The sequence below is a fragment of the Engystomops pustulosus genome, chromosome 2, assembly GCF_040894005.1.
Source record: "Engystomops pustulosus chromosome 2, aEngPut4.maternal, whole genome shotgun sequence".
Taxonomy (NCBI): Eukaryota; Metazoa; Chordata; class Amphibia; order Anura; family Leptodactylidae; genus Engystomops; species Engystomops pustulosus.
In genome coordinates this window covers 137,435,636-137,460,492 of record NC_092412.1, presented here as the reverse complement: position 1 = coordinate 137,460,492, position 24,857 = coordinate 137,435,636, and the positions used below count along the sequence as shown (strand labels likewise).

Here is a 24,857-nt window from a genome sequence, read left to right as displayed (position 1 = left end):
ATTACACACATTTCATATTATCAGAGATGTCATTGCATTTCTGAGCTTACTAAATTCTCTATATCTAGTGAGTTTCCCTGGTGGTGCATCAACTCTTACTGCCTACATGTCAGTGGTGCATGTTTATATAGACTGTTCACACAATATTTACCAAGTGGCTTCTGGAGCACTTTCTTCATGCCATAGTGTTGTAGTTGTATACATGTAAGTGATCTGTACGCACTTCTTAATCACTTAAAGCGAACATGTCACCACACTTATCCCCCAAAGCCCACTAACAGTACCTTCTTCTGTAAAATGTTTGTCCTCTGAAGGTGTTTACAGCGTATTTCTAGGTTGCAGCATGATTGAAACATCCTCTTTAAGGCCATTTTCCAAGTATTTTGTATGTATATAGAACTATATGAGGGCTTGTTTTCTGTGTAACAAATTCTACTTCCTAATGACAGTATCTAATATTCCATGCTGTGTACTGGGAAGCTGGAAAAAATTCCAAACTTTTCAGCAATTTCGTCATTTTCTTGTGGGCTCTGTTTTAGGACTTTCACTGTTTGCTCCAAATGACACCTACCCTTTATTCTTTGGCTTGGTATGATCACATGAATATCAAATTAATATAGGTTTTACTAGATTACAAAAAGTACATTTTTTTTAACAAAACTGTTTTTTTAAAAAGGTTTTGCATCTTCTGCCATATTCATACATTGGTGTATGGAGCAGCGTACGGCGTAATTTTTTGAAAACTTTTGAGATGTGCCCATTGTGTTTATGATTTTTTTTTTTTTTTTTAACATGTCTTCTAGGTAAAGGGGTTGTTGAACCTTCAGTATACAACTTTAACCTCTTGAGGACGTACATATACTTTGGTTGGTTTATTCAGGCTTCATGTCTCTTTGAAACTGATTCTGAGATAACTGTATAATCTCCTAGTCTTGAGCCCTTTATAGAAACACGCTGCCTTCCTGTTCCTGTCATCCTATTCCCGTTCTTGCTTTAGTACAACAAGTGACCAATGGAAAACAACAACAACGGATTCGTTTTCTACCCATGTCAACAAACAAAATGGCCGCTATTTGTGGGCGGGACCCTTGAATTGTGTGGGGCAGGACTCTACGTAGTTAGAGGGGGCGTTCCCTACGCCGGTCTCCCTGGTGATGACGTCGTCCTACCGACGCCGAATCACGTGACGAGAGAGTGAGTGTGCGAGTGTGTTGCCTACGCGCGGCAAAGGCGAGAGAAGATGGCGGACGGGAAGGGAGAGTCCCGAGCGGGGCTTAGCAACGGGGTTTCAGCACCCGGGGCTCCTTCCTCGCTGGAGCCTGGCCGCCTGGGGGAGACGCTGCAGGAGCTGGAGGACCGGCTGAGAGAGGAGGAGGTGTCGGAGCTCTCCTCCGCCGTCTACTGCAGACGCCTCTGCGAGGTCAGTGTCGCTGCAGGAGAGGTGGGGGGCTTGTCTCTCTGCTACCGGGGAGCTAAGGGCCCAGTGTTGTCATTGTGCCGTCTTATTTTGGTTGCTGACAGTGAGTGATGGGGGCGGGTACTGGGGGAGGGTTATTGCCAGTCCATTCCCTCTACTCAATTCATTCCCCCATCCGCAGCGGAGCGGGACACCGGGGACGGGAAGAGGGGGTGCTCGGCCGAATGGCGGCGGCTGCACCCACAATCCCTAGCGCCTCAGCCCCATGTCACAGCTGTCACTGTGCGATATGTCCACAGGCTCCTGCCTCCATGTTCTGCAGCATGTAAACACAACAACCTTTGATCATTTCCTAATATCCTGGCAGCTCTAGGTGCTTGGCATGTATAAGGTGCCAAGATGACTTTTATTACAATACCACAGCTTCTGGTTGTAGTAGCTGGAGACAGGGAGTAATTGATCATGTTGCCCAGGGGCACAGCAAGTCCCCGGGGTTTATTGTCAGCCAAGCAGCAGGCACAGAGGAGGTAAATGGAAAGTGCCGCCTGTGCCAGGTCTCATGTTTATCATGTGTGCTAAACCTTCTCTCAGGTGTGGGTCCTATTATTACTGATGTACACAAAAGTGACCTGAATGTTTATTTTCTACCAAAAGTTTTCTTTTATCTGTCTAGTTCCTGGTTTGTGCGGATGGACCTTCTACACCCTGTACCCCCCCCCCCCACACACACACACACACACACACACACACACACACACACACACACACACTGTGTGTGTGACTTCCTTATATGTCTCTTGAAGCTTACATAATTTAAATCCGTTTAAAAACGGTCCAAGAACGCAACGCGTGGCAGCACCCTTAGAACTTTTCTACCATGGAAGTACAGCTGAAGGCTTGTCTGCAAGATGTGGCTTTTGATAATTGCCCAGGATGACTTATTACTGGAGTCTTCATTGTTTTCATCCTCTATTGCAGAAGTTACAACCTGTGTCAGTCTGTTTTAGTCTTTTTGGAGGACGTTCACAATACAGGCGGTCCCCTACTTAAGAACACTCCACTTACATACGACCCCTAGTTACAAACGGACCACTGGATATTGGTAATTTATTGTACTTTAGTCCTAGGCCACAGTGATCCCCTGTAACAGTTATCAATGGTGTCTGTAATGAAGCTTTAGTGTTAATCCTGATTCTTATGACAACCCAACATTTTTAAAATCCATTTGTCACAGAGACCAAAAAAGTTCTGGCTGGGATTACAATGATAAAATATACAGTTCTGACTTACATACAAATTCAACTTAAGAACAAACCTACAGTCCCCATCTTGTATGTAACCCGGGGACTGCCTGTAACCTTATCTACAGATGCTGGTGCTAAACACTGCAGCAGTAACTGGCTGTGTATATGCCTTTGGTACAACAGTGTCCAATAATATCTCGCACGTGTTTTTTATGAAAGCATTTGTTTGACAAGCTGTGTTCAATGCAATTCATAGTCAGTGGGGAAATGTTCCTCCCCAACGTGCAAAACATGTTCTTGTCCCTGATTGCAAGCCTTTAAAAATAAATGCATATGAAGCTCCTCCCCATTGCCTTTGACATGCATTTAAAAACACAGCGTGTGTTTGCTGCCTTAACCCTTTCAGGACCTGGTCCTTTTTTGTTTTTTCATTTTCATGTTTCACTCCCCATGATCAAAAATCCACAACTTTTTTATTTTTCCATGTCCAGAGCTGTGTGACAACTTGTTTTCTGCTTAACAAATTACACTTCATAGAGATGGTATTTATTATTCCATGCCATGTACTGGGAAGCGGGGAAAAAAAATTCCAAATGCAGTGAAATTGGTAAAACAAACGCATTTGTGCCGTATTCTTGTGGGCTTGGATCTTACGGATTTCACTGTGCGCCCCAAATGACATGTCTACTTTATTCTTTGGGTCGGTACGATTACGGGGATAACAAATTTGTATATGTTTTATAATGTTATCATACATTTAAAAAAAATTAAAACCTGTACAAAAAATTTTTTCGGGATTTTGCCATATTCTGGCGCTAATTACTTTTTCATACGTTGGTCTACAGAGCTGTGGGTGGTATAGTTTTTTTGCGGATTTTGATTACGTTTACAATGTTATCGATTTTAGGACTGTACGACCTTGTGATCACTTTTTATAGAATTTTTAATTTTAAAATGACCAAAAAGGGCCATTTTCGACTTTGGGCACGATTTTCCGTTACAGGATTAAACGCAGTGAAAAATAGTTATCATATTTTGATAGATCGGGCATTTTCGGACCTAATGTGTTTATGATTTTTACTGTTTATTTATATTTATATCAGTTCTAGGGAAAGGGGGTGATTTGAGTTTTTAGGGTTTTTTATTATGATTATTTTAACTTTTTTTTAATTTTCACTATTTTTCAGACTCCCTAGGGTACTTTAACCCTAGGTTGTCTGTACGATCCTATCATACACTCACCGGCCACTTTATTAGGTACACCTGTCCAACTGCTCGTTAACACTTAATTTCTAATCAGCCAATCACATGGCGGCAACTCAGTGCATTTAGGCATGTAGACATGGTCAAGACAATCTCCTGCAGTTCAAACCGAGCATCAGTATGGGGAAGAAAGGTGATTTGAGTGCCTTTGAACGTGGCATGGTTGTTGGTGCCAGAAGGGCTGGTCTGAGTATTTCAGAAACTGCTGATCTACTGGGATTTTCACGCACAACCATCTCTAGGGTTTACAGAGAATGGTCCGAAAAAGAAAAAACATCCAGTGAGCGGCAGTTCTGTGGGCGGAAATGCCTTGTTGATGCCAGAAGTCAGAGGAGAATGGGCAGACTGGTTTGAGCTGATAGAAAGGCAACAGTGACTCAAATCGCCACCCGTTACAACCAAGGTAGGCAGAAGAGCATCTCTGAACGTACAGTACGTCGAACTTTGAGGCAGATGGGCTACAGCAGCAGAAGACCACACCGGGTGCCACTCCTTTTAGCTGAGAACAGGAAACTGAGGCTACAATTTGCACAAGCTCATCGAAATTGGACAGTAGAAGATTGGAAAAACATTGCCTGGACTGATGAGTCTCGATTTCTGTGCAACATTCGGATGGTAGGGTCAGAATTTGGCGTCAACAACATAAAAGCATGGATCCATCCTGCCTTGTATCAACGGTTCAGGCTGGGGGTGGTGGTGTCATGGTGTGGGGAATATTTTCTTGGCACTCTTTGGGCCCCTTGGTACCAATTGAGCATCGTTGCAACGCCACAGCCTACCTGAGTATTGTTGCTGACCATGTCCATCCCTTTATGACCACAATGTACCCAACATCTGATGGCTACTTTCAGCAGGATAATGTGCCATGTCATAATGCTGGAATCATCTGACTGGTTTCTTGAACATGACAATGAGTTCACTGTACTCAAATGGCCTCCACAGTCACCAGATCTCAATCCAATAGAGCATCTTTGGGATGTGGTGGAACGGGAGATTCGCATCAGGGATGTGCAGCCGACAAATCTGCGGCAACTGTGTGATGCCATCATGTCAATATGGACCAAAATCTCTGAGGAATGCTTCCAGCACCTTGTTGAATCTATGCCACGAAGAATTGAGGCAGTTCTGAAGGCAAAAGTGGGTCCAACCCGTTACTAGCATGGTGTACCTAATAAAGTGGCCGGTGAGTGTATACTGCCATACTATAGTATGGCAGTATATGGGGATTCTGCAATATGCAGCAAAGACTTACCGGCCATGGAGAGGGCTCAGCGCGTGAGCCCTCTCCTTGCACCCGCAGCTGACCCGTGATGTGCTATTACGTCACGGGTCGTGAACGGGTTAAAGGGTTGTTTCAGGTCTTTACCAGTATTGTTACATTCTTTAAGTATCGGGCACAATCTGTGGGCAAATTTGTCACTTTTTCTTTGAGTTTTGTTTTGCTCCATAACCTTTTTATGGTGACCGGTTGTAAAATGTGTATATTGGGACGATGGGGCATGGAGGAAGGGTCCAGGTAAGGTAAGGGTCTACCATCATAGGATGTGGACAGTATTCATAGAACCCAGTTGTAAATTCTGGGGAAGTCGATGCATCTGATTTAGACTGGATTTGTGAAAAAAAAAGTTTAAATTAGAATTAACGTACACATTTTCATTTCCGAGTAAACTTTTCTGAAAGTCCTCTAGTAGTTTATCTGCCCCAGACCAAAGCAAATGAAAGATCTTCATCAATAATTTGCTCTTGAAAGAGTTTGGATAAAATGCAATTTTGGTCCTCCTCTCTAATTGTCTCCCATTTACCCTTTATGGTCTGTCATTTAGATAGGACTTCCGGATTGATTTCTATGGATCTGATTGATCCATCACTTCTGGGTAAAGCGTCTTGGTTTCCTTAGTGTTGAGGAATGAACTTGGTCACATAGCACTGAAGTGAACACCTTGACATGCTATGAACAGGATGTAAACAGGTTGGCATGGATTTCAGTCCTCTATTCTTTTAACTCCTTGGGGTCCAAGCTGTTGGGCATTTGCAACTTGACGCATAATCACTTTATGTCCCTAATGATGGTGCAGTCAGGACCCACTAAAAGCATATTGTTACCTTTTTCGGTGCCTCTTGTTCTTTGTTTGAGCTAGGTAGCTTTTTAGCTTGGATTCATTAGGGCATAGCCTACAGGAAGCCTGAGGTTGTGCAAGACATGCCCCCTTATCTTCTCATGTGTACAAGCTGCAGGTCTCTTTCGATGGAGTGTGTAGCGCAAGGCCCAATGATGTAAAATTAAAAGAATGTTTGTGCTTTGCTCTATATTCATCTGTCTCTATCTCATACAGGCTTCTAAATAACTATTTGCATCCTGCCTGTTCTATAGCCAGAAGCTATTGTGCTACAAAATAGTGTTTACATATTGTCCTAAGAGTACTTCACTAGCCACATTACCAGGACCACTACCATTGCAGTGGTTTTGAGCTTTTTTTATACTGCTTCACACTGATTTTTAGTGTCCAATCTATGCAGTTCTACAAATGTAGATTTAGCTCTAGCTTTCCTTTGCTGGGCTATGGAGGGACAGAATGGCTGGGTAAGTCAGGCTTTAGCAGTTGGAGGATGTGGTTTTGTCAGCAGTGATAATGGAACAGTCTGTTTTCACAATGAATCTCCAGATCTCCTACCTAAAGCTGGACATAGATGAACAAGTTAGATCGCTATTGTAGCCAACTAATTCATACACATTTACACTTTTTGTGGAGTAGGCCGACTGGGTGCTAAGGCTAATCCATGGTCCTGTAGCCTATTATGTGCCGCTTCCCTGCGCATACCATACTCTTTGACTCTTCATCCCGTGCCTACTCATGCGCAATGACTTCCATCTCACTCTATTGGCATGTGCAGTGCTCCAGAGAAGCTGGCAGCAAGCCAGAAGTTATCGGCAATGTGTGGGCACGGCCTGGAGTTGAAGGGGTATTCTCATTTTGCCAAATTGTTATTGTTTGTACAATAAGTTACATAAAGTATCATGGAAAATTGTATTTCAATTCTTCAATGTTCTCTAAATCTCTGCTTGCTGTCATTCTATAGGAAACTTCTACCGTAGTGGACATAAATCTGACCATTGTCACACAGGTGTGCGGTTTGTTAGTATCTTGGAGAGTAATCAGAGCTGTGTGTTCTAATAAACCCTTCACATGTGTGACATGGTCAGTAAACATAGAAGCTTCCTATATAATGATGGCAAGCAGAGATCTAGAAAACTGTGAGGAATTGATACAGAAAGTATAGTGGAAACTCAATTAATCGAAACTCAATTTTCATCAAACAATAACATTCATTTGCTCCAATGGGAGCACCCATTTAAGAGCTGAAGAGGGAGGCAGCACTTCAGAGGCTGCAGGAGCATGGAGGAGCCTTGGCTCCTAGCGCTCAGCCTTGCTCTTCCGCCCCTTTGAAGTGAATTTACATTATCTAATTTTTTTTGTACTTACAAAAGAAAGTTTTTTTTTTAATTTAAAGAAAGTGTAGGGCAATGAACACAGTGGCCAGTAGGTGACTTTTATGTTTGTATATAAATGTGTTGGTTAAATCCCACCCAGTAAGGTAGCGGTTTCCCTATATCATGGTGCGGCAGCAGGTGTATGAAGAGGGCTCACTGGCTGCACTCCTTTTCATACACACTGGGTGTTTACTGCATAATGGTTCTCTCTTATAAAATGGCCGGGAGTTACTCCATGTCCCACCACCATATTGTGGTAATGAACGCTGAATCCAAGTCGGCTCAATAGCACATGACGCACATGCCCAGATGAAGGCATGGCTTGCTGAAATATGCATAGGGACGATGGTGTGAGACTAAGGCCGCATTCACACGACCATTGGGGGACAAAGGTATGGTCGCAAGCTTGCTAGCATCCATCACTCATAGACTGCACAGAGCGATACGTTGCTGCACACGTGTGGTGGATGAATGGGCATCCGTCAGTGTGACTGCAGCCTAATGATACATGGGTAACATTTAGTAACACCTGGATGCTCTTTGTTTACTTGATAGCTTATTTTTGTGTACATTGACCATTGGTGCAGGTAGCCATGGTGTTGTTTACCCATGTATATGTATCTCCCACCATCGTTTGTTAGGGTGTGTTCCTGAGTCCCCTCTTCCATTTTATATTGGTATCATTTTTAAATAATGTTTTATTTCAAGTGTACAATAAAGATGAATTGATGTATACATTTTATGGATTGTTCTTGTTTATGATTTGGTAGGAATTTATAGTTTCTAAGAAATTCCATAGAGAGATAATGTTACATATACTTTGACTTTTTGATCTTTTTGTTTTGTGTTTTTTTTTTTTTGGTTTGTTATTTTGATTCTAAGCTACAACATGGATTCCTTTACAGGAATTTTCTTCAAAAAGGAACATATTATTATTATTATTATTTTTTTTTTTTAATAACATGTACACTCGCCCCTCACATCTCCAACAGTTGCAATCTTATCCCAGTATGCTGGCGGTTACATGCACACATAGCCTAATGCTTGAGCAGGCACACGGCTGTGGTCAGAGCTGCACTGCTGGCCTATACATACAAACAGATCCAGCACTAATGGGAATGTGAAGAGAGGTTTATGTTCTTTTATTATTTTTAAAAGCCCCCTAGATTTTTATATATCTAGAAATCTCATTCTTGTCTAGAATAAGTTCTCCCTATGGCGCCAAGTCCATGCTGTACTGCAAACTGTAGGTGGTGCTGCAGTGCTCAAGCCTAAATATATGGGTGTCTCTTAAAGCACGGAGAGGCTTCTATACTGCAGCTGTGTAAAATGTGCATGCTAATAATAATATTTATTTATAGAATGCCATTATATTTCCTAGCGCTTTACAAATCATAGGTGTTCAGATATTTAATAGCACTTTTCTTTACAATGCTATAATGCAAGTTTGTAACTTTTTAGAAATGTGTAATATTATGTTTGAGTAATGATGGCTTATTTGTCTTTATAGCCCAGGTCAGGTTTACAGCTCTCAGCGTTGTATAAAATCACAATGTGATGGTGATAGGGGCTCAGAACAGACCAACTGGGTCTGGTTGTACTTATACCTAAAAACATAAACTTTACTCTGCGTTTGTGATCTCTTGCATATTCCTCATCGCGTGTATGCCAAATTATACTACTATATATGCAATGAAATGGTGCCACCCATGTGTATCAATATTATATGACTGACAAAATACCTGTACTCTTAAGGAACCTTAAACAGTTTTGGCTTTCATTTTGTTTTGCGTCCTTGCATTTTGACATCCTTTTTATTTATTTTTTTCACTGTTTTGTAAAATCTTATGTGGGTTGAGTTGTGGATAAGTTGATGGCACTCCATCATGCGGATGTATATATACACGTGTGTGTGTGTGTGTGTGTTTATAGAAAGTAATTATTTTATATTGTGATGAAAGTAGGTTGGTCTAATCACAAGTTTTTAGATAAATGAGCATGTTTTAAGTGTGAAGCACCTTAAGTGTCTTTACTATAATATAGATTTAATGTTTTTACCCATTATTTTCCCCAATTAGGTATTACTGCAGTGCGCTGAAAATCATACAGCATCAGAGAATCTCATTCTCTATACTGATGTGTACGGAACTGCTCTGAGAAGTTTTGCGAATGCGCGGCCTAACCTAACCACAGAATGTGAAGAGGTGTTACTAGTTCTGGAAAGGCTTGTATTGTAAGTTACACATTGTATATTGTGTTTTAACTCTTTAAATAGACCATCCATTTCTTTAAAAATGTTATAGGTCCTGCCTGTCAAAGGCCATAGTATTGTTTTTAGCTAATGACACCAGTTGCTAGAGACCGCGCACATACACTTGTTTTTAAGAATTGCACTTAACTTTAGTGTACATTGAATGTTAATAAAATATACACATGCCCCACACACAAGTATATTTAAGGTGCACCAGATTTTGTGTGACCTTATCCAATATCAAGCTATATGTCTCATTTGTATATTGTCATGTTTTCCACCCAGGAGTTGTTTTGAAGTGATTCTTTCTATGACTGAAGATGACCTTTTAAGTGATTTTGGGCTGCGATTTAAAAAGTCTGTTATGGTAAGTCGTAAATGTAGCTAAAGCAAATTCTCTTTGGACAGTGGGAAGGTGTATTAACCCCTTGAAGCTGAGCCTATTCGTCACCTTAATGACCAGCATTTTTATTGTCCTCATCCTAAGCCTCTCATTTTTTAATTTTTTTCCATCACTATATGTGGGGTTGTTGTTTTTATTTTCTTAGCAGGTTCGGTTGCCCTTATCAGGTTATATTTGTATTCAAAGCCAGAAATATTGAGCACCTCATTAGTTTCGACTTGCATACAATTTCAACTTAAGAACAAACCTACGGACCCTATCTTGTATGTAACCAGGGGTCTGCCTGTATACATAAATGCATAAAATAGACATGGTAGGGAAAGATGCAGCACTCACTGTAGTAAATCTTAAAAATTTTTATTGGTGCATATAGGAGTTACAGGACGTCGACATGCGGCTGGGGCGACGGGCTGTTTTGCGCTGCAAAGTGCTTTCTCTAGAGGCTAGCCGCATGTCTATGTCCTGTAACTCTTATATGTACCAATATAAGTTTTGAAGATTTGCCACAGTGAGTGCCTCATCGTTCTCTACCATGTCTACTTGACTCTTGAAATATATTGTTTCTGAGCACCTCCGGCTTCCTGTGACTGTTACAAGTGCCGTTTAGAGCTCCATGGACCTTTTGGTTGTGTTTGGAGTGTAATGTGAGTTTATAGAGCAGTGCCAATGCTGTCCTTTCTTCCCCGATTTATATAAATGCATAAAATGCCCCCACCATCATAATAATGAACAAAAGACTATGTAAAGGGACAATGAGGGTGTAAATGATAATTGTGCCATGTTTGTGGTACATAAAACTTATTGAATAACCTTTTAATATTGTTTTGTTACTTAGTAAAGTTTTCATGCTACAGAACTTTGCATGTCTTCAACCAATGGATAATATCTGAGCTTTTTAAATTTAGGATTCCCAGGGCATATTATCAGAGTTTGGACAAGGCAATTTGCAGTTGCTGGTTGATAACATCAAGCATGGCAATGCCTGGCAAAATCCAGTTCTTGTGAAAATCCTATCTCGTCAGATAGTGGAGCCAGAAGAAGGTGAGGATCTCGGGCAATTTTCTGCTGTTTGTGAAGAATATTTGTGAACATAAACATTAACTGCTTATAATTATCTAGGGAATGTATGGCTATTCCCTACAGAGAGAATAGCCTCTATGGAAAGTAGCTTGCCCATAATGAGAGTACAAAAACATCCCGTATGTGACAACTCATGTAAAGGTCTCCAAAGTGAAATGCTAATGCTGTCACTTGCCTGATCACAGTACATGGATTCAGAGCTATTCTAAGGCCTAAAAGAGGGTAGGCCCTGGAATAGCTCCCCATAAAACATTACATCAAGTGGAATATCCTATTTAGTTCTGTTCTTTTGTTTAAAGTTGATGTATATTTTTCTCTACTCCAGTTTCTAGTTGGATGTCACAGGAAGGCCCCTGTTTTCTGCAGATGCGCATTAAACATTTAATGAAGACAAACTGCATAGAGCAAGCAATGCTCCTATCAAAAATTGGTTCTGAATCAGCAGAGACCTCAAGTGATTTCTTTTTCCGGCAGTCCTTTATCACATGCCTATGTACAATGCTGCCAAATGAAGAAGCTTTTAAAGAGGTATAAATGTGATGGTTTTATTTATTTATTTTTTTTTTTACAAGACATAAATATGTATGTTTATATCATTAGGATTGGGTTAGATCAATGCATTCCCACCCATCATATGCAGTGGCCACTAAAACTACATAGTGTATGAAACTGTAAGCAGTCAGCTTTATATAAAGCTCTATCCTTTTACTTGAATGTCTGGTTCCAGCTCCATCCACTGTATGGATTCCGTTGCTGCTGCAACTGCTTGGTAGAGGTGCAGAGCAGAAGTGCCTCTGAATACAAATAGAATAGAATGCTTTATTGTCCCCATAGGGGAAATTGACTTTGTCACAACGACAACAGCAACACCTCCATTCATGATCACAATTACACATATATACAAAACAGTGAGATACAACGTACATATACATATAAATAATAACAATTATTATAAAAGAGTCAATAAAAAGGAGAAAAACACAATGGTTACAGATATTAATTACTAATTACTTGCCCATGTTAACTAGTACAATTGCCCTAGGTATAAAGGAGTTTTTAAAACGATTCGTTCTACATTTCATATGCAGAAACCGGTCACTAAATGTGCTACGTTGACCCATCAGTGTGTTATGTAATGGGTTTTTCTCATTACATACAATGGACTTAAATTTGGAGAGCATACGCGCACACAAGATTGACTCCCAATCCTCTGTCTTAGTGCCAAGTCAGTCGTGCGAGCATTGTTTCCCCAACATACCACCGCATAGAATAAAACACTTCCAATTACAGACTGGTAAAAGGACAGCAACATCCTACGGTCCACATCAAAAGACCTGAGCGATCTTAAAAAGTACAGTCTCCCAGACGCCTTTTTATACAATTTCTCTGAATTTATATGCCACAATAACTTATCATCCAGATAAACACCCAGATACTTATAGTTTGTGACGCGTTCCACTGCGACACCCCTAATCTTTGTAGGCTCACCATCAGTATCACGTTCTTTTCGGAAACTGATTACCATTTCCTTGGTCTTAGATAGATTCAATTCCAAGCCATTTGTGTCGCACCATTCCGAGAACAGGTCAATGGTCGACCAATACTCAGACAAATCTCCCTCTTTTATACACCCAATTATCGCAGTGTCATCCGAATACTTCTGCAGGAAACACTCACTTCTATTTTTTTTAAAATCTGCAGTGTAGATGGTAAATAGAAACGGGGCAAGAACAGTCCCCTGTGGGGCTCCAATGTTACTCACAACCACATCCGACACCGTGTTTCCAATTTTCACTTTCTGCGGTCTTAATATCAGATAATTAAAGATCCACTGAATTAGGCCAGAACCAACCCCCATTTTCTCCAATTTCTGACATAAACGTTTCGGGATAATCCTGTTAAAAGCACTCCCAAAGTCGAAGAACATTATCCTAATCTCAGACCCCGGCTCGTCCAGATGCATGTATACCCTGTGAAGCATGTAAAGAATCGCATCCTCCACACCCAGACGTGGTTGGTATGCAAATTGTAGAGGGTCAAGATACGGTTCAACTACTTCAGCCAGATGTCTCAAAATAAAACGCTCAAAAACCTTCATAATTATCGGTGTTAACGCTATCGGGCGGTAGTCATTTGGTTCTCTCGGAGCCCTGACCTTTTGTACCGGAATAATACACGACGTCTTCCATAACGTAGGAACCACAGCAGCTGAAATACTACGATTAAACAGTTCACAGAAAACAGGACCAAGTTCCTCAGAGCACATTCGAAGGATCTTCGCGCTTACACAGTCCGGACCTGACGACTTTCTAACCTTTAATTTCTTTAGTTCACCTATTACATCCTCTGCCAGAATTGAGAAACCAACATCATTATTGGCCCTATTTCCCAATCCATCATCATCTTCGTCAATGTCCCCATCACAATCGGAACATGGGTTCCCTTCCCCTATACTAAACCGATTAAAAAAGGAGTTCAAGGCATTTGCATTATCTCTATCCCCTGAAAACCCCCCCGTCTTTGCTTGCATCCCTGTTATTAATTTCATACCCTTCCAGACCTCGCTGACCTGGTTGGCAGCCAATTTGCCTTCCAGTTTCTCTTTTATATCTATTTTTACATTCCCGAATCATAACTTTAACCTGCTTCAGTGAGTCCCTATACAGGTCCCCATCCTTTACCTGGAATGCTTTATGTTTCTGCTTCAGCAGAACTTGAAGCTCTTTAGTAACACATGGTTTAGAATTAGGGTATTTCCTAATAGTCTTAACTGGCACTATAGAACCCACACAGAAGTTAATGTAATCAGTCACCGTGTCCACACACATGTTAATGTTCCCTTCAGACTCACTAAAGAACAGGTCCCAATCTGTTGTCAAAAAGCATGACTGCAATTCACACTCCACTTCCTCAGACCACACATTGACCTGGAAAGAACTAATCGGTTTACTGTGTCTCACCGAATAGTACTTGGGGTATAACAGGGTTAAATTATGGTCAGATCTTCCTAACGGGGGCAGAGTAACTGGGCGATAAGCATCTTTAACATTGACCAACAACAAATCCAGGACATTCTCTCCTCTGGTCGGGTTGGTGACATATTGCCAGAACTTTGGAAATAGTTTTTTCCCGTCCACGTGATTAAAGTCACCCGTGACGATTATCAAACCATCTGGGTACCTAGTTTGCATATCTCCAGCCACCACTTGCAGAGTGTCACCCGCAGTTTCTCTATTTGCAGAAGGGGGGATATATGTGACAATCACCACAACTACTGTAAATTCCCTTGGTAGATATATAGGTCGAATTGCTACTACCAAAATTTCAATGTCCTTACAACAATGCTGACCACGAATCGTTACCTGTCCCTTCGGACACCAAGAATCGTTGGTATATACCATTACACCCCCACCCCGGCATTTACCACTTAGCCCAGACCTGTCCAGCCTAAAAAGACTAAACCCTGGCAGGGACACCGATGCATCAGTGATATTTTCGTGCAGCCATGTCTCTGAAAAACACAGCAAACAGCAGTTGGAGATGGACTTTTTATACCTAACTAGGCTTTGCAGCTCATCAATTTTATTCACGATGGACCGGACATTCCCTGTCAGTATGGAGGCAATAAATGGTTTCATCCCTCTCTTTGATATTTTACACTTTCTTCCGCCCTTACAACCCCTATACGGTCTCATCACTTCTTTCGGTACCCATGGTCTTCTGAAACAACCCTTTGGAATTCCTTTCTTAATAACAATTAACATGTATCTTGACCACACAATTCTTAAATTCCCCTTATCCAACCCGTTTATACTTCTCACTATAGGTTCTATCCCATCAGCACGATTACAGACATTACTGTTATACCCAACCTTATACTGCTCAAGGTTACTGGTGTTAATACAATTAATCCCCCTAACATCTTCAGAGGGTGACAATACGGATGCAGATCGGCTGTACCCTAGCCACTTCAGAGTTTCTTCACAACTAGGTTCATGCACCAAACCGTAATCCTCGGACCTGGCCAGACAAGGCAGAGACCCATAATCGGAGTTTTTACCATATACCCATTTAGGAGCTAGCGGTACCCAGTCTGACCCCTTTGGGATCCCATCACTGGCCATAGTATAGTCCGTCTCGGTTTTAATCCAGTGGCAGCTACCCGAACATTTCCTGTCCTGAGTACTCCCGTTTGAGAACCGAGGGAGCTCATACTGATAGCCGACAGGCCCCATACAGGGGGAGGTTACATCCCGGAAACCAGGATCATCCCTAACCCCCCAATTAGCCAAGACATTCGGGCGACCACCATTGCCCCCCAGGTACTGGTCTCTCCAAGGGCTCTTACCTTTACTGCCGTATCCAGAGTCCAAGGCTACGCGCTTTCCATCAGGGCACCCTGCGTCTCCAGATTGCCATTCCGGTACATCCAAATTCAATGTAGAGTCCCGCGTCGATATAGAGTCCTGCATCAGTATAGAGTTCTGCATCAGTATAGAGTTCTGCATCAGTATAGAGTTCTGCATCAGTATAGAGTTCTGCATCAGTATAGAGTTCTGCATCAGTATAGAGTTCTGCATCAGTATAGAGTTCTGCATCAGTATAGAGTTCTGCATCAGTATAGAGTTCTGCATCAGTATAGAGTTCTGCATCAGTATAGAGTTCTGCATCAGTATAGAGTTCTGCATCAGTATAGAGTTCTGCATCAGTATAGAGTTCTGCATCAGTATAGAGTTCTGCATCAGTATAGAGTTCTGCATCAGTATAGAGTCCGGTAGCAGGTCTGTTGGTCAAACAGCAGCAGCGGGACTGTTGGTCAGACAGCAGAACAATAGACAGCGGGTCTGTTGGTCAAACAGCAGGAGCAGTAATCAGCGGACTGATGGTCAAAAACAGCAGGAGCAATAAACAACGGGGCTGTTGGTCAAAGACAGCAGGAGCAGTTAGCAGCGGGTCTGTTGGTCAAACAGCAGGAACAATAGACAACGAGTCTGTTGGTCAAACAGCTGGAGCAATAACAGCGGGTCTGTTGGTCAAACAGCAGGAGAAGTAAGCAGCGGGTCTGTTGGTCAAACAGCAGGAGCAGTAAGCAGCGGGTCTGTTGGTCAAACAGCAGGAGCAGTTAGCAGCGGGTCTGTTGGTCAAACAGCAGGGGCAGTTAGCAGCGGGTCTGTTGGTCAAACAGCTGGAGCAATAACAGCGGGTCTGTTGGTAAAATGGTCAAACAGCTGGAGCAATAACAGCGGGTCTGTTGGTAAAATGGCAGAAGCGATAGGAAGCAGGTCTTTTGGGCAAACAGTAGGAGCGATAGGGAGGAATTCTGTTGGTCAAACAGCGGGGACAAATAGGCAATAGGTCCTTTAATCAAACTACAGAGACAGTTGGCAGCAGGTCCATCATTCAAACAGAAGGGACAGTTGGGAGCAGGTCCACCAAACAGAAAGGACAATCAGCAGAAAGGACAATCAGCAGAAAGGACAATCAGCAGCAGTAGTTCAGTTGATCCCACAGCATAGGCAGTGGCAGCCAGCCGGAACAATCGGGGCAGTAGGCATCCAACACAGTCGGGGCAGTAGGCATCCAATAACAGCGGTAGAAGACTGCAGCCCGACGTCCAAATCCTCAGCAGCCCGCCGTCCCCTACCTTCGGGCACCAGGCTCCACGGTCCCAGATACGGAGCGGCACCTCAATCCGGAGCGGCACCTCAACCCGGAGCGGCGCATCAGCCCGGTGCGGTACCACGATCCGGTACCGCATAGGTCTATGAGATGTTCAACAATTGTGTTCTTAAAGGGGTTGGCTGAAATGGTAAAAGAATATACATATATGGTCAGAAAGGGGCTGCATAAACATTTACTTACCTACGTGGTCCCTCCTGGTGTCCCATGCTCTCTCGAACAACCCCTTTAATAATATCTGTGTGAGGAGTCTGTTTAAACCTGGATTACCATTAGTTGAATACCAGCTGAGAATAAATAGATTCCCAAAAATTTAGCATTTACTAATGTGATGAAGTATCTTCAAGATCTATTAAACGTTCTAATTTTATCATACAGATTTCTAAAATGGATGGAAAGGATGTTTTGGATACAATATGTAACATGGAATCTGAAGGACAAGTAAATGCTGCCTTTATTCTTTGCACCACTTATCTTACACAACAACTACAGAATGAAGTAACATCTTTTTCTTGGTAAGTGGTTCTTTTGCGGCACTGAAATGCAGCTCAGTTCGCAGCTTCTTTGTTTGTCCCCACCCCCACCCCTGCTATGAATTCTCGGTTGGCAATTGATTATTGTGTTCTAGTTTTAAAGTGTAAAACTGCCATTTTTTCTTAAACATGTATGGCAGACCATTTAAGGAAATTTTATAATAGTACTTAATTTTGTAATTTCGCTTTTGCTGAAAGGGACGCTTGCTAAGTAGCTGGTCAAAAATGAAAGACGTACTGAATGACTGACTTGAGTTTTAGAAGACTTGGCCATACAGGACAATGCTTTGTCACTTGATTAACCAAATCTTCCTGTCCGATAAATCGGTAGAAAAAAACAGGGTTATGAAAAGATGCAATACCAAAATCAGACAGATGTCTTAAGAATTAGATGTTCGTTATTCTCTTAATAGTGGACTACACATTTCAAGAGTGTAAAGAGTAAATATCCCTGAAAGAAACTGGGATGTATGTCCTGATCCTTAGTAGGGAGATTGTAGATTTGGCGTGTGTATGAGCGGCACTCCAAATCCAGAGTTTGCTGTGCGCAAGCTGAACATAAAGTGTCTGGGTAGAGAGTTAGGTGACACTGCATCAGACAGTCTACTGCTGAATATGAATGTGACCTACCAAATTTATTCCTGGGCTGTTCAAGTTGTGCACTTTTCCAGCATAGCGCAGAACTTTGTAGCAACTGGTTAATCCTAGTTGTGTAACAAAACTGGAACGCCCCAGATATGCCACAAGCTCAGCTAAATATGCAATTTTGTTTTCCAAGGTGGGAAATGGAAAACAATACAAGAAGCCTAATAACATGATGTGGGATTAAGCCAAATCAGTATATCTATTCCAGAATAGATATTCTTGTAAGTCATGCTTAGTGTTAAGAGGCCTGCCTTTCAAGGTAGCAAAAAGGGGCATTATTTTCCATTTTCTACCTTGGAAAACACATTTGCATACTTCCCCAGGATCCTCTAGTGGAGCATCAATGGCTTCAAGTCTCCATGTGCCTGTAAGGCGGCCTTAATTGGCAAACTTTCAATAAGGAAAACTCTTACCTCTTGATACAGACTTGGCCACAAAGATTAGTCAACCCTGGTTTAACCCTTCTGATGATGGTGGCATCTCTGAAGTTAGATTTCACCACCTTACTTTTTGGGTGTTTTTCTGCAAGTTCCTTAATATAATGGATCTATTTTTCAGGGAGCTGACTTTGTTTTGGAGTAAACTGCAGCGAAGAATTGATTCATCTCTGAATACTTTCCTTGAAAGATGTAGACAGTTTGGTTCCATTGCTAAGACTTGTCAGCACTTATTCTTCCTTATTAAAGTTGTACATACAGAGGTAAGTGATATAATTTTGCTTCTAAAAGATCAATTCGCTAGTGAAGCATGGACCAGTTTTTAAACTTCCAGGAACTTTCTCTTCTATTCTAAACGTTTGTATGCACTGTGATATAATGAATCTGAAACATCTTGTGTTATCCTTTCCTCCTTATTGTACTTAATACCCAGTTTTTTTAAATTAAGTTATTCCATGACTACCAGCTGATCTCCCTTCAACCAAAGGATTTTTTGCATGTTGGGAATAGATTGTCGGATCCTCATTTTCCTTGTCATTTGCCATGAAGGGGATTGTCTGAGCACCCTCATACATTTTTAAGATGTTTGGCCATCACACTTTCATTGGTCTAGAAAGCACCTTTTAAATAAAATATCAAACAACTTACAGGAAATAAAGCATGGTAAACCTTTGCCACTTAATTATTGATCCAGGCACTGTGAGTGTGGTAATCTGCTTATTTGTCATCCTCCTTCCTTCTAAAATGAATTTTTAATTATAAAATGGTCCCAACCTGCTTCTACTCCGCGCTCCCCTTCCCTCTGCCTGATGTAATCTCACTGCAGCACAGAAAGTTTCAGCACACGGTGAGAGTGGGGAGCACTCCTTGCACATTGTAACAGCCTGTGAATCTACAGCACAGTTTGGCTCTGGAAACTGCCCCAGTAGCCTTTTAGGCTCATTAGTATAATTTTAAAAGTTGATTTTAGAAGGAAGTAGGCCATGAATAACAAATCTAAGAGGGTTACCACAGTCCGTGTTGGGATTCATGAGTAAGTGTTCCTGGTTTATCCATGCCTGATTGTGATGGTTCATTTAATTTAATGTACACAGAAGCTGTAAATGTGTGAGATGAAACTATGCCTTTCAACTTTTGGTTAGGGTGAGCATTTCAATGAAGTTGTTAACATTTTTGTTTTGATATTTTTGATCTAATCTACAACTTTGTCTTTTAGGCTGGAGATGATGGGGTGCCCATTTCGATCATGTTATGTATAAGAGCACTTCAGCTTACATCAACGGAAACTGATGCAACCAAATCTTCTGTCTGCAAAACAATCGCATGTCTCTTACCAGAAGATTTAGAAGTAAAACGGGCTTGTCAACTCACAGAGTTCTTATTTGAACCAACATCTGAAGGCTTAAATACATTGGAAGAACTGTATCTTCAGCCTGATCAAAAGCATGTTGAGGAATCTAGTGTCATTTCTAACTCCCTACGCTGTGAACTCTTGCTTGCACTGAAAAGTCATTGGTCCTTTGACCCTGAATTCTGGGCCTGGAAAACCTTAAAAAGACATTGCCTAAAACTTCTCGGTAAAGAGGTTTCAGAATCTGAGGATGATGGTGACCCCTCCGTGAATGAACCAGATATTTTAAATGGGGCATTGGACAGCTATGATATACTATCTGAACATAAAGAGGACCCACAAGAAAATGCTTCCAATGAAACCGAGAGTATTAAAATGAAAAAACCAATCGGATCATCTGAAAGATCCAAACGATGGCAACAGTACAAATTTGTATGTCTTATTTGTAATAAGGAGGTTATTGAAGCAAGGATTCTTCACCATGCCAGAATGCACTTTGATGATGGTGTTTATTCATGTCCTGTGTGTGTGAAAAAGTTCAGAAAGAAGGAAGTGTTTGTCCCTCACGTCATGGAACACATGAAGATGCCCATGAGACATCGACCTAAAAAGAAACAAGAAATCTTTGCACTTAGGGCAGATGTTGATTGTGAAGATGAAAATGATTCTGCTGGATACATTACTTTTAGGACAATAAGAGATAAAAATCTACAAGACAGAGATGTATATCCTTGTCCTGGAACTGGCTGCTCCAGAGTTTTTAAGCAGTTTAAGTATTTAAGTATTCATCTTAAAGCTGAACATCAAAATAATGATGAGAATGTGAAGCATTATTTGGACTTGAAAAATATGCGAGAGAAATGTGTTTTCTGTCGGAGGCATTTCATCTCAAATTATCACTTGCGGCAACACACAAACATTCACTTGGGACCTCTGCCATTCATGTGTGCATCTATAGACTGCCACGAAAGGTTTAAATCTATTAATGAACTGCTTCACCACAAACAAATCCATATGGACCCTCAGTATAAATGTGAGCTAGAAGGATGCCACCTCGTGTTTGGTGACTTGGGCCTGCTTTACCATCATGAAGCTCAACATTTTCGAGATGCTGCATACATATGCACTTTTCCACGTTGCAAAAAGTTTTACTTTTGTCGATCTGACCTTCAAGATCACATTGCTACACATGTAGCTTGCACGGTTGACGGTCATGAAAGTAGAACTGAATTATTGAAAGACCTAAGAAAAGAGAATGAAAGACCATTTGGCACCGATACCAGTTCCATACATTTTCCTTCACGTTTAGCATTGCTCCCAGGAACAGAATCCAGGCCCAAAGAGCATGAAGATAAAAACTTAAGATATTCAAGCAGTGCAGAAGTATGCGTTTATCATGGATTGAGTTCAGACTGTAGCTGTAAACGGGAAAACGATGGTCAAGTTGATTGTGATGGTCTCGGAAAGCCTATGGTAAAGTACAAAAACAGCTCAGACAAACTTAGTAGTGAAAGCCCGTACAGTTCCTTTGTTAAAGAGGAGGAAGTTAACACAAGACAAGTGTCTGAGCCATTATGCGACCCTACCAATGAAGAGACCAATATCAAACAAGAAGAAAATCCTTCATCTGACAGCTGTCACAGCTCTGCAACTTCTGAGGACTCTTTGTATGAACTTCTTAAGGGCTTGCAACAGCTCAATTTAAAAACCTCCAATTCCACCATACTCAGCTCTTCTCCTCAAGGTCAGGAATCGGTGGCCTGTAGTTCTAACAGACTTCCACTTGCTCAAAAAGGCAAAAACCTGAAGCAAGAAAAAGGGTTGAGCCAGTACTTATCTCGCTTATCAGCCAAACCATTTATTTGTGAGCTTCTGGGTTGCAGATCTGCTTTTGTTACAAAAGCTGCTTTGTTGTTACATTATGTCAAAAAGCATCAATATACAAAAGAAAATGCGCTTAAATTTAGCATGTTCCAAAAGAAATATTCTCCTTTTGAGTGCCATATCTGCCAAAGACACTTTACAAGAAGAACTTTGCTTCGTATTCACTATAAGCAAGAACATCAGATAAGCAAAGAAAGAGGAAGGTCAGGCCCCGGAAAGCTAGATGGTAAAAAACTTAAAAGTCGTATTATAAGTCAAAGACGTGCAGAGTGCTGGAAGAAATTCCATTTAAGTGGGTCTAATAGTAGTCTGAACCTGACCTCTTCAACCCAGGATGATGTTAATTCTGAGACTTGTGGGGAGTCATTGTCTGATGAAACAGATGCTGGAAATGTGCTTGATACTCCAAGAGAAGATGACTTTACAGGAGGTGAGGGAAGAGGTAGCAGGCGAGTGGTAGCTCAAGGGAAGTTGTGCTACATTCTAAATAAATATCACAAACCCTTTCACTGCATTCATGAATCATGCAATTCTTCTTTCACCAGCCAGCGGGGCTTGGTTCGCCATTATCAACTCGTACATCAGTATAACAGGGAGTCTTTATGCTTGGAAAAGGACAAGGAACAGAAGAGAGAGTATGGAAAAGTTAGAAGGATATATACTTGTAAATACAAAGAATGCAGAAAAAGTTTTATTTGTTTCCGAGCCTTGGCAAAACATTACAAAGAATTTCATGAACAGGGTGAGAGCGATGAGCGGGAGTTCGATGCCTTTGAGACAGAAAACCACTTAAAATCTGAGGAGGAGGAGGAGAGTGAAGATAGTGAAAGTGACGAATCTGAGATTTACTGTGACGTTGAAGGCTGCAATGCTGTTTTCAGAGATCATACCAATTACACCCGACATATATTGTCCCGCCACAGAAAGTACAATCTCTATGAGGGCAGAAGGAAGCGGAAAAAAAAAGAGGAGGAATTGGATGAAAACTATATTGAGCCAAAACGGTTCAAAAAGAAAAAAATAAAGGGTAAAAATCAGGATTCCACTGCAAAAAAAGATGAAGTTGATGCAGTTGAATACAAGTCCAGAGAAGAAGCATTGCAAATGTGTGCCCAAAATGTTGAATCTACGCAATATCCGTGTATGCTTCATGGCTGCTCATCAGTTGTAAAGCTGGAAAGTAGTATCGTACGACATTACAAACTCACACATAATTTGAGTGCTGACTACGTAAGCGATTATTTATCAGAGCTAGTATATTGTGTTAAGAATTTTCCAAAGGGGAGAAAGCGGTCCAGTTTAGAAGATGAACCTAGCCCTAGATTGACTTTACGTAGTGATATCCACCGCACTGCCAATGGAACGCATGAATCTTTGAGGAACTCAAATGGTGATCTGAGAAGAAATGGTCCTGTGGAAATATCAAATTTTAAGGAGTCTGATATACGGCCCATCCGTAAATCTGAAGACCGACTTGCCAATTCTAATGAAAAAGAGAATGTCTCTTATACAGGTCTTCAAACAGGATGCAAAATTGAAAGCAAAGCAAGTTCTCCACGGCAACCTATTGGGTCTGTTGCGCTCTCCGCTCAAAAAGAAAACCGGCAAGAACAAATACAGATAGCAATTGGACTTCAGAACTTTAAGCCAATGGGCTTTGAGTCCTCCTTCCTAAAGTTTTTGCAGGAGAGTAAAGACACAGATGATGAATTTGATGAACTTGAATGGGATTACCCCAAAAAGTGCACAAACCAGAATTCATTGCGGAATCGAAAGCGATCCTGTAAAGATCGAAATGACCAGCAAATATGCTTGTCCCTGGGCAAGAGTGCAGCATCCGAACTAACTTTACAAAATTTAAGGACAATGTTGGACAAAGCGTTGTCGGACTGTGGTGACCTGGCTTTGAATCAACTCCACCAACTTTATCAGAAGCCAGTTGTTGTTTTGGAGCGCTCCAACTTTACAGCTCCTCTAATAGATCTGTTTTCCAATAAAAAAAATGATAAACTATGTGTGGGGATTTCATGATTCCCCATTTCCTCTCTCCCCATGAAATATTTTTCCAGTGTTATTTTGAGGGATCTTATCAGAGTGACACCGAAGGATTGTTAATAAGAGTTGTACCATATAGACATTTGTGCAATTAGATGTAACATTTCATGAATGTATTTATGTGTTCACAATCTTTGGTTGATCTTCCCAGCAGTTAAATGTACTTGGTGCTAGGACATCAATATACCGGGGCTTCCTTTGACAGTAAATGTGCATGATTGTCTGGAAGTTTGGGGTGTTACAGGATTTCATACTTGAATGAATTTGCACTTACTGTGCTCTGTGTAATATATTGTACACTACGACCTCTTATATTTTTTTGAGTTCTGTTTCAATAAATGAGAATTTCACCTGTTTTGATGGAGCATTCCGACTTTTTAAAATCTATTTTTTTACTATAACATAAGGCTTTAAATATTTTTTGCAAAAGTCCTTTTTTCCTTTCTCAAATTGATATGCTTTAGAAAGGTCTGTGTCTTCTGCACTGAGTGTAGGCTTAGGATGACATCTTTATTTTATTTTTGTATTGTTTAATTAGAACATCCATTGATTGACACTTCGTTAATGCACTGTGGACATTAATAATAAATATTTTTTTTTTTGCAGTTTGAGGATGTATGTTTATGTAAAGAATTTAGGAGGAAATGTAATTTTTTTTCTTACAGAAATTTGCTTAAAGTTAGAACTTGTCAAGGTATTAATAAAATCCATTAAATCTTCTGTAGGTTTACTTGTGGGTTCCAGAATGGCCTGGCACTGCCTTTTGCTTGCAATGCTAAGAATCGGTAATATATAATATACCTGTGCATTGTGTTCATGACAGAAGGTTGCTTTTTATAAAATCTCAAGACAAAATTACAAATAAGCCGCAATGGCACTCATTGGTGTACACATAATCTGACACCTAACTAGAATCTGAGCATAGGTGACAAAGTTTTGGCTTTTATACAAAGCCTGGTGGGGAGGCCTGGTTTCAACCCTTCATTGATCAGATATTGATGACATGGGCCGCTTGCATGTTGTGGGTATGAGATTTAAAAAAATGAAAATAAAACTGTTTATTAACACAACACCTCCCCCCCCCCCCCCCCAATAAAGTGATGTTTACACAGTGTACATTATTTA

General features: G+C 41.1%; 1 protein-coding gene across 3 annotated transcripts in view; it reads left to right on the top strand.

The window, feature by feature from the left end:
- Positions 1 to 24,452, top strand: part of RLF (RLF zinc finger) — a 71,236-nt gene extending 46,784 nt beyond the window's left edge. For 2 of the 3 annotated variants that reach the window (XM_072136648.1, XM_072136649.1), the window contains 7 exons: positions 9,493 to 9,647; positions 9,951 to 10,032; positions 10,974 to 11,109; positions 11,474 to 11,676; positions 17,206 to 17,342; positions 18,564 to 18,705; positions 19,659 to 24,452. In XM_072136648.1, coding sequence (XP_071992749.1) covers positions 9,493 to 9,647; positions 9,951 to 10,032; positions 10,974 to 11,109; positions 11,474 to 11,676; positions 17,206 to 17,342; positions 18,564 to 18,705; positions 19,659 to 23,708 — 4,905 coding nt within the window. In that variant the 3' untranslated portion in view covers positions 23,709 to 24,452. Of the gene's footprint in view, positions 1 to 1,136; positions 1,421 to 9,492; positions 9,648 to 9,950; positions 10,033 to 10,973; positions 11,110 to 11,473; positions 11,677 to 17,205; positions 17,343 to 18,563; positions 18,706 to 19,658 lie in introns of those variants that run through there. The other variant, XM_072136647.1, reaches the window with a different exon arrangement.
- The last annotated feature ends 405 nt before the right edge of the window (positions 24,453 to 24,857 follow it).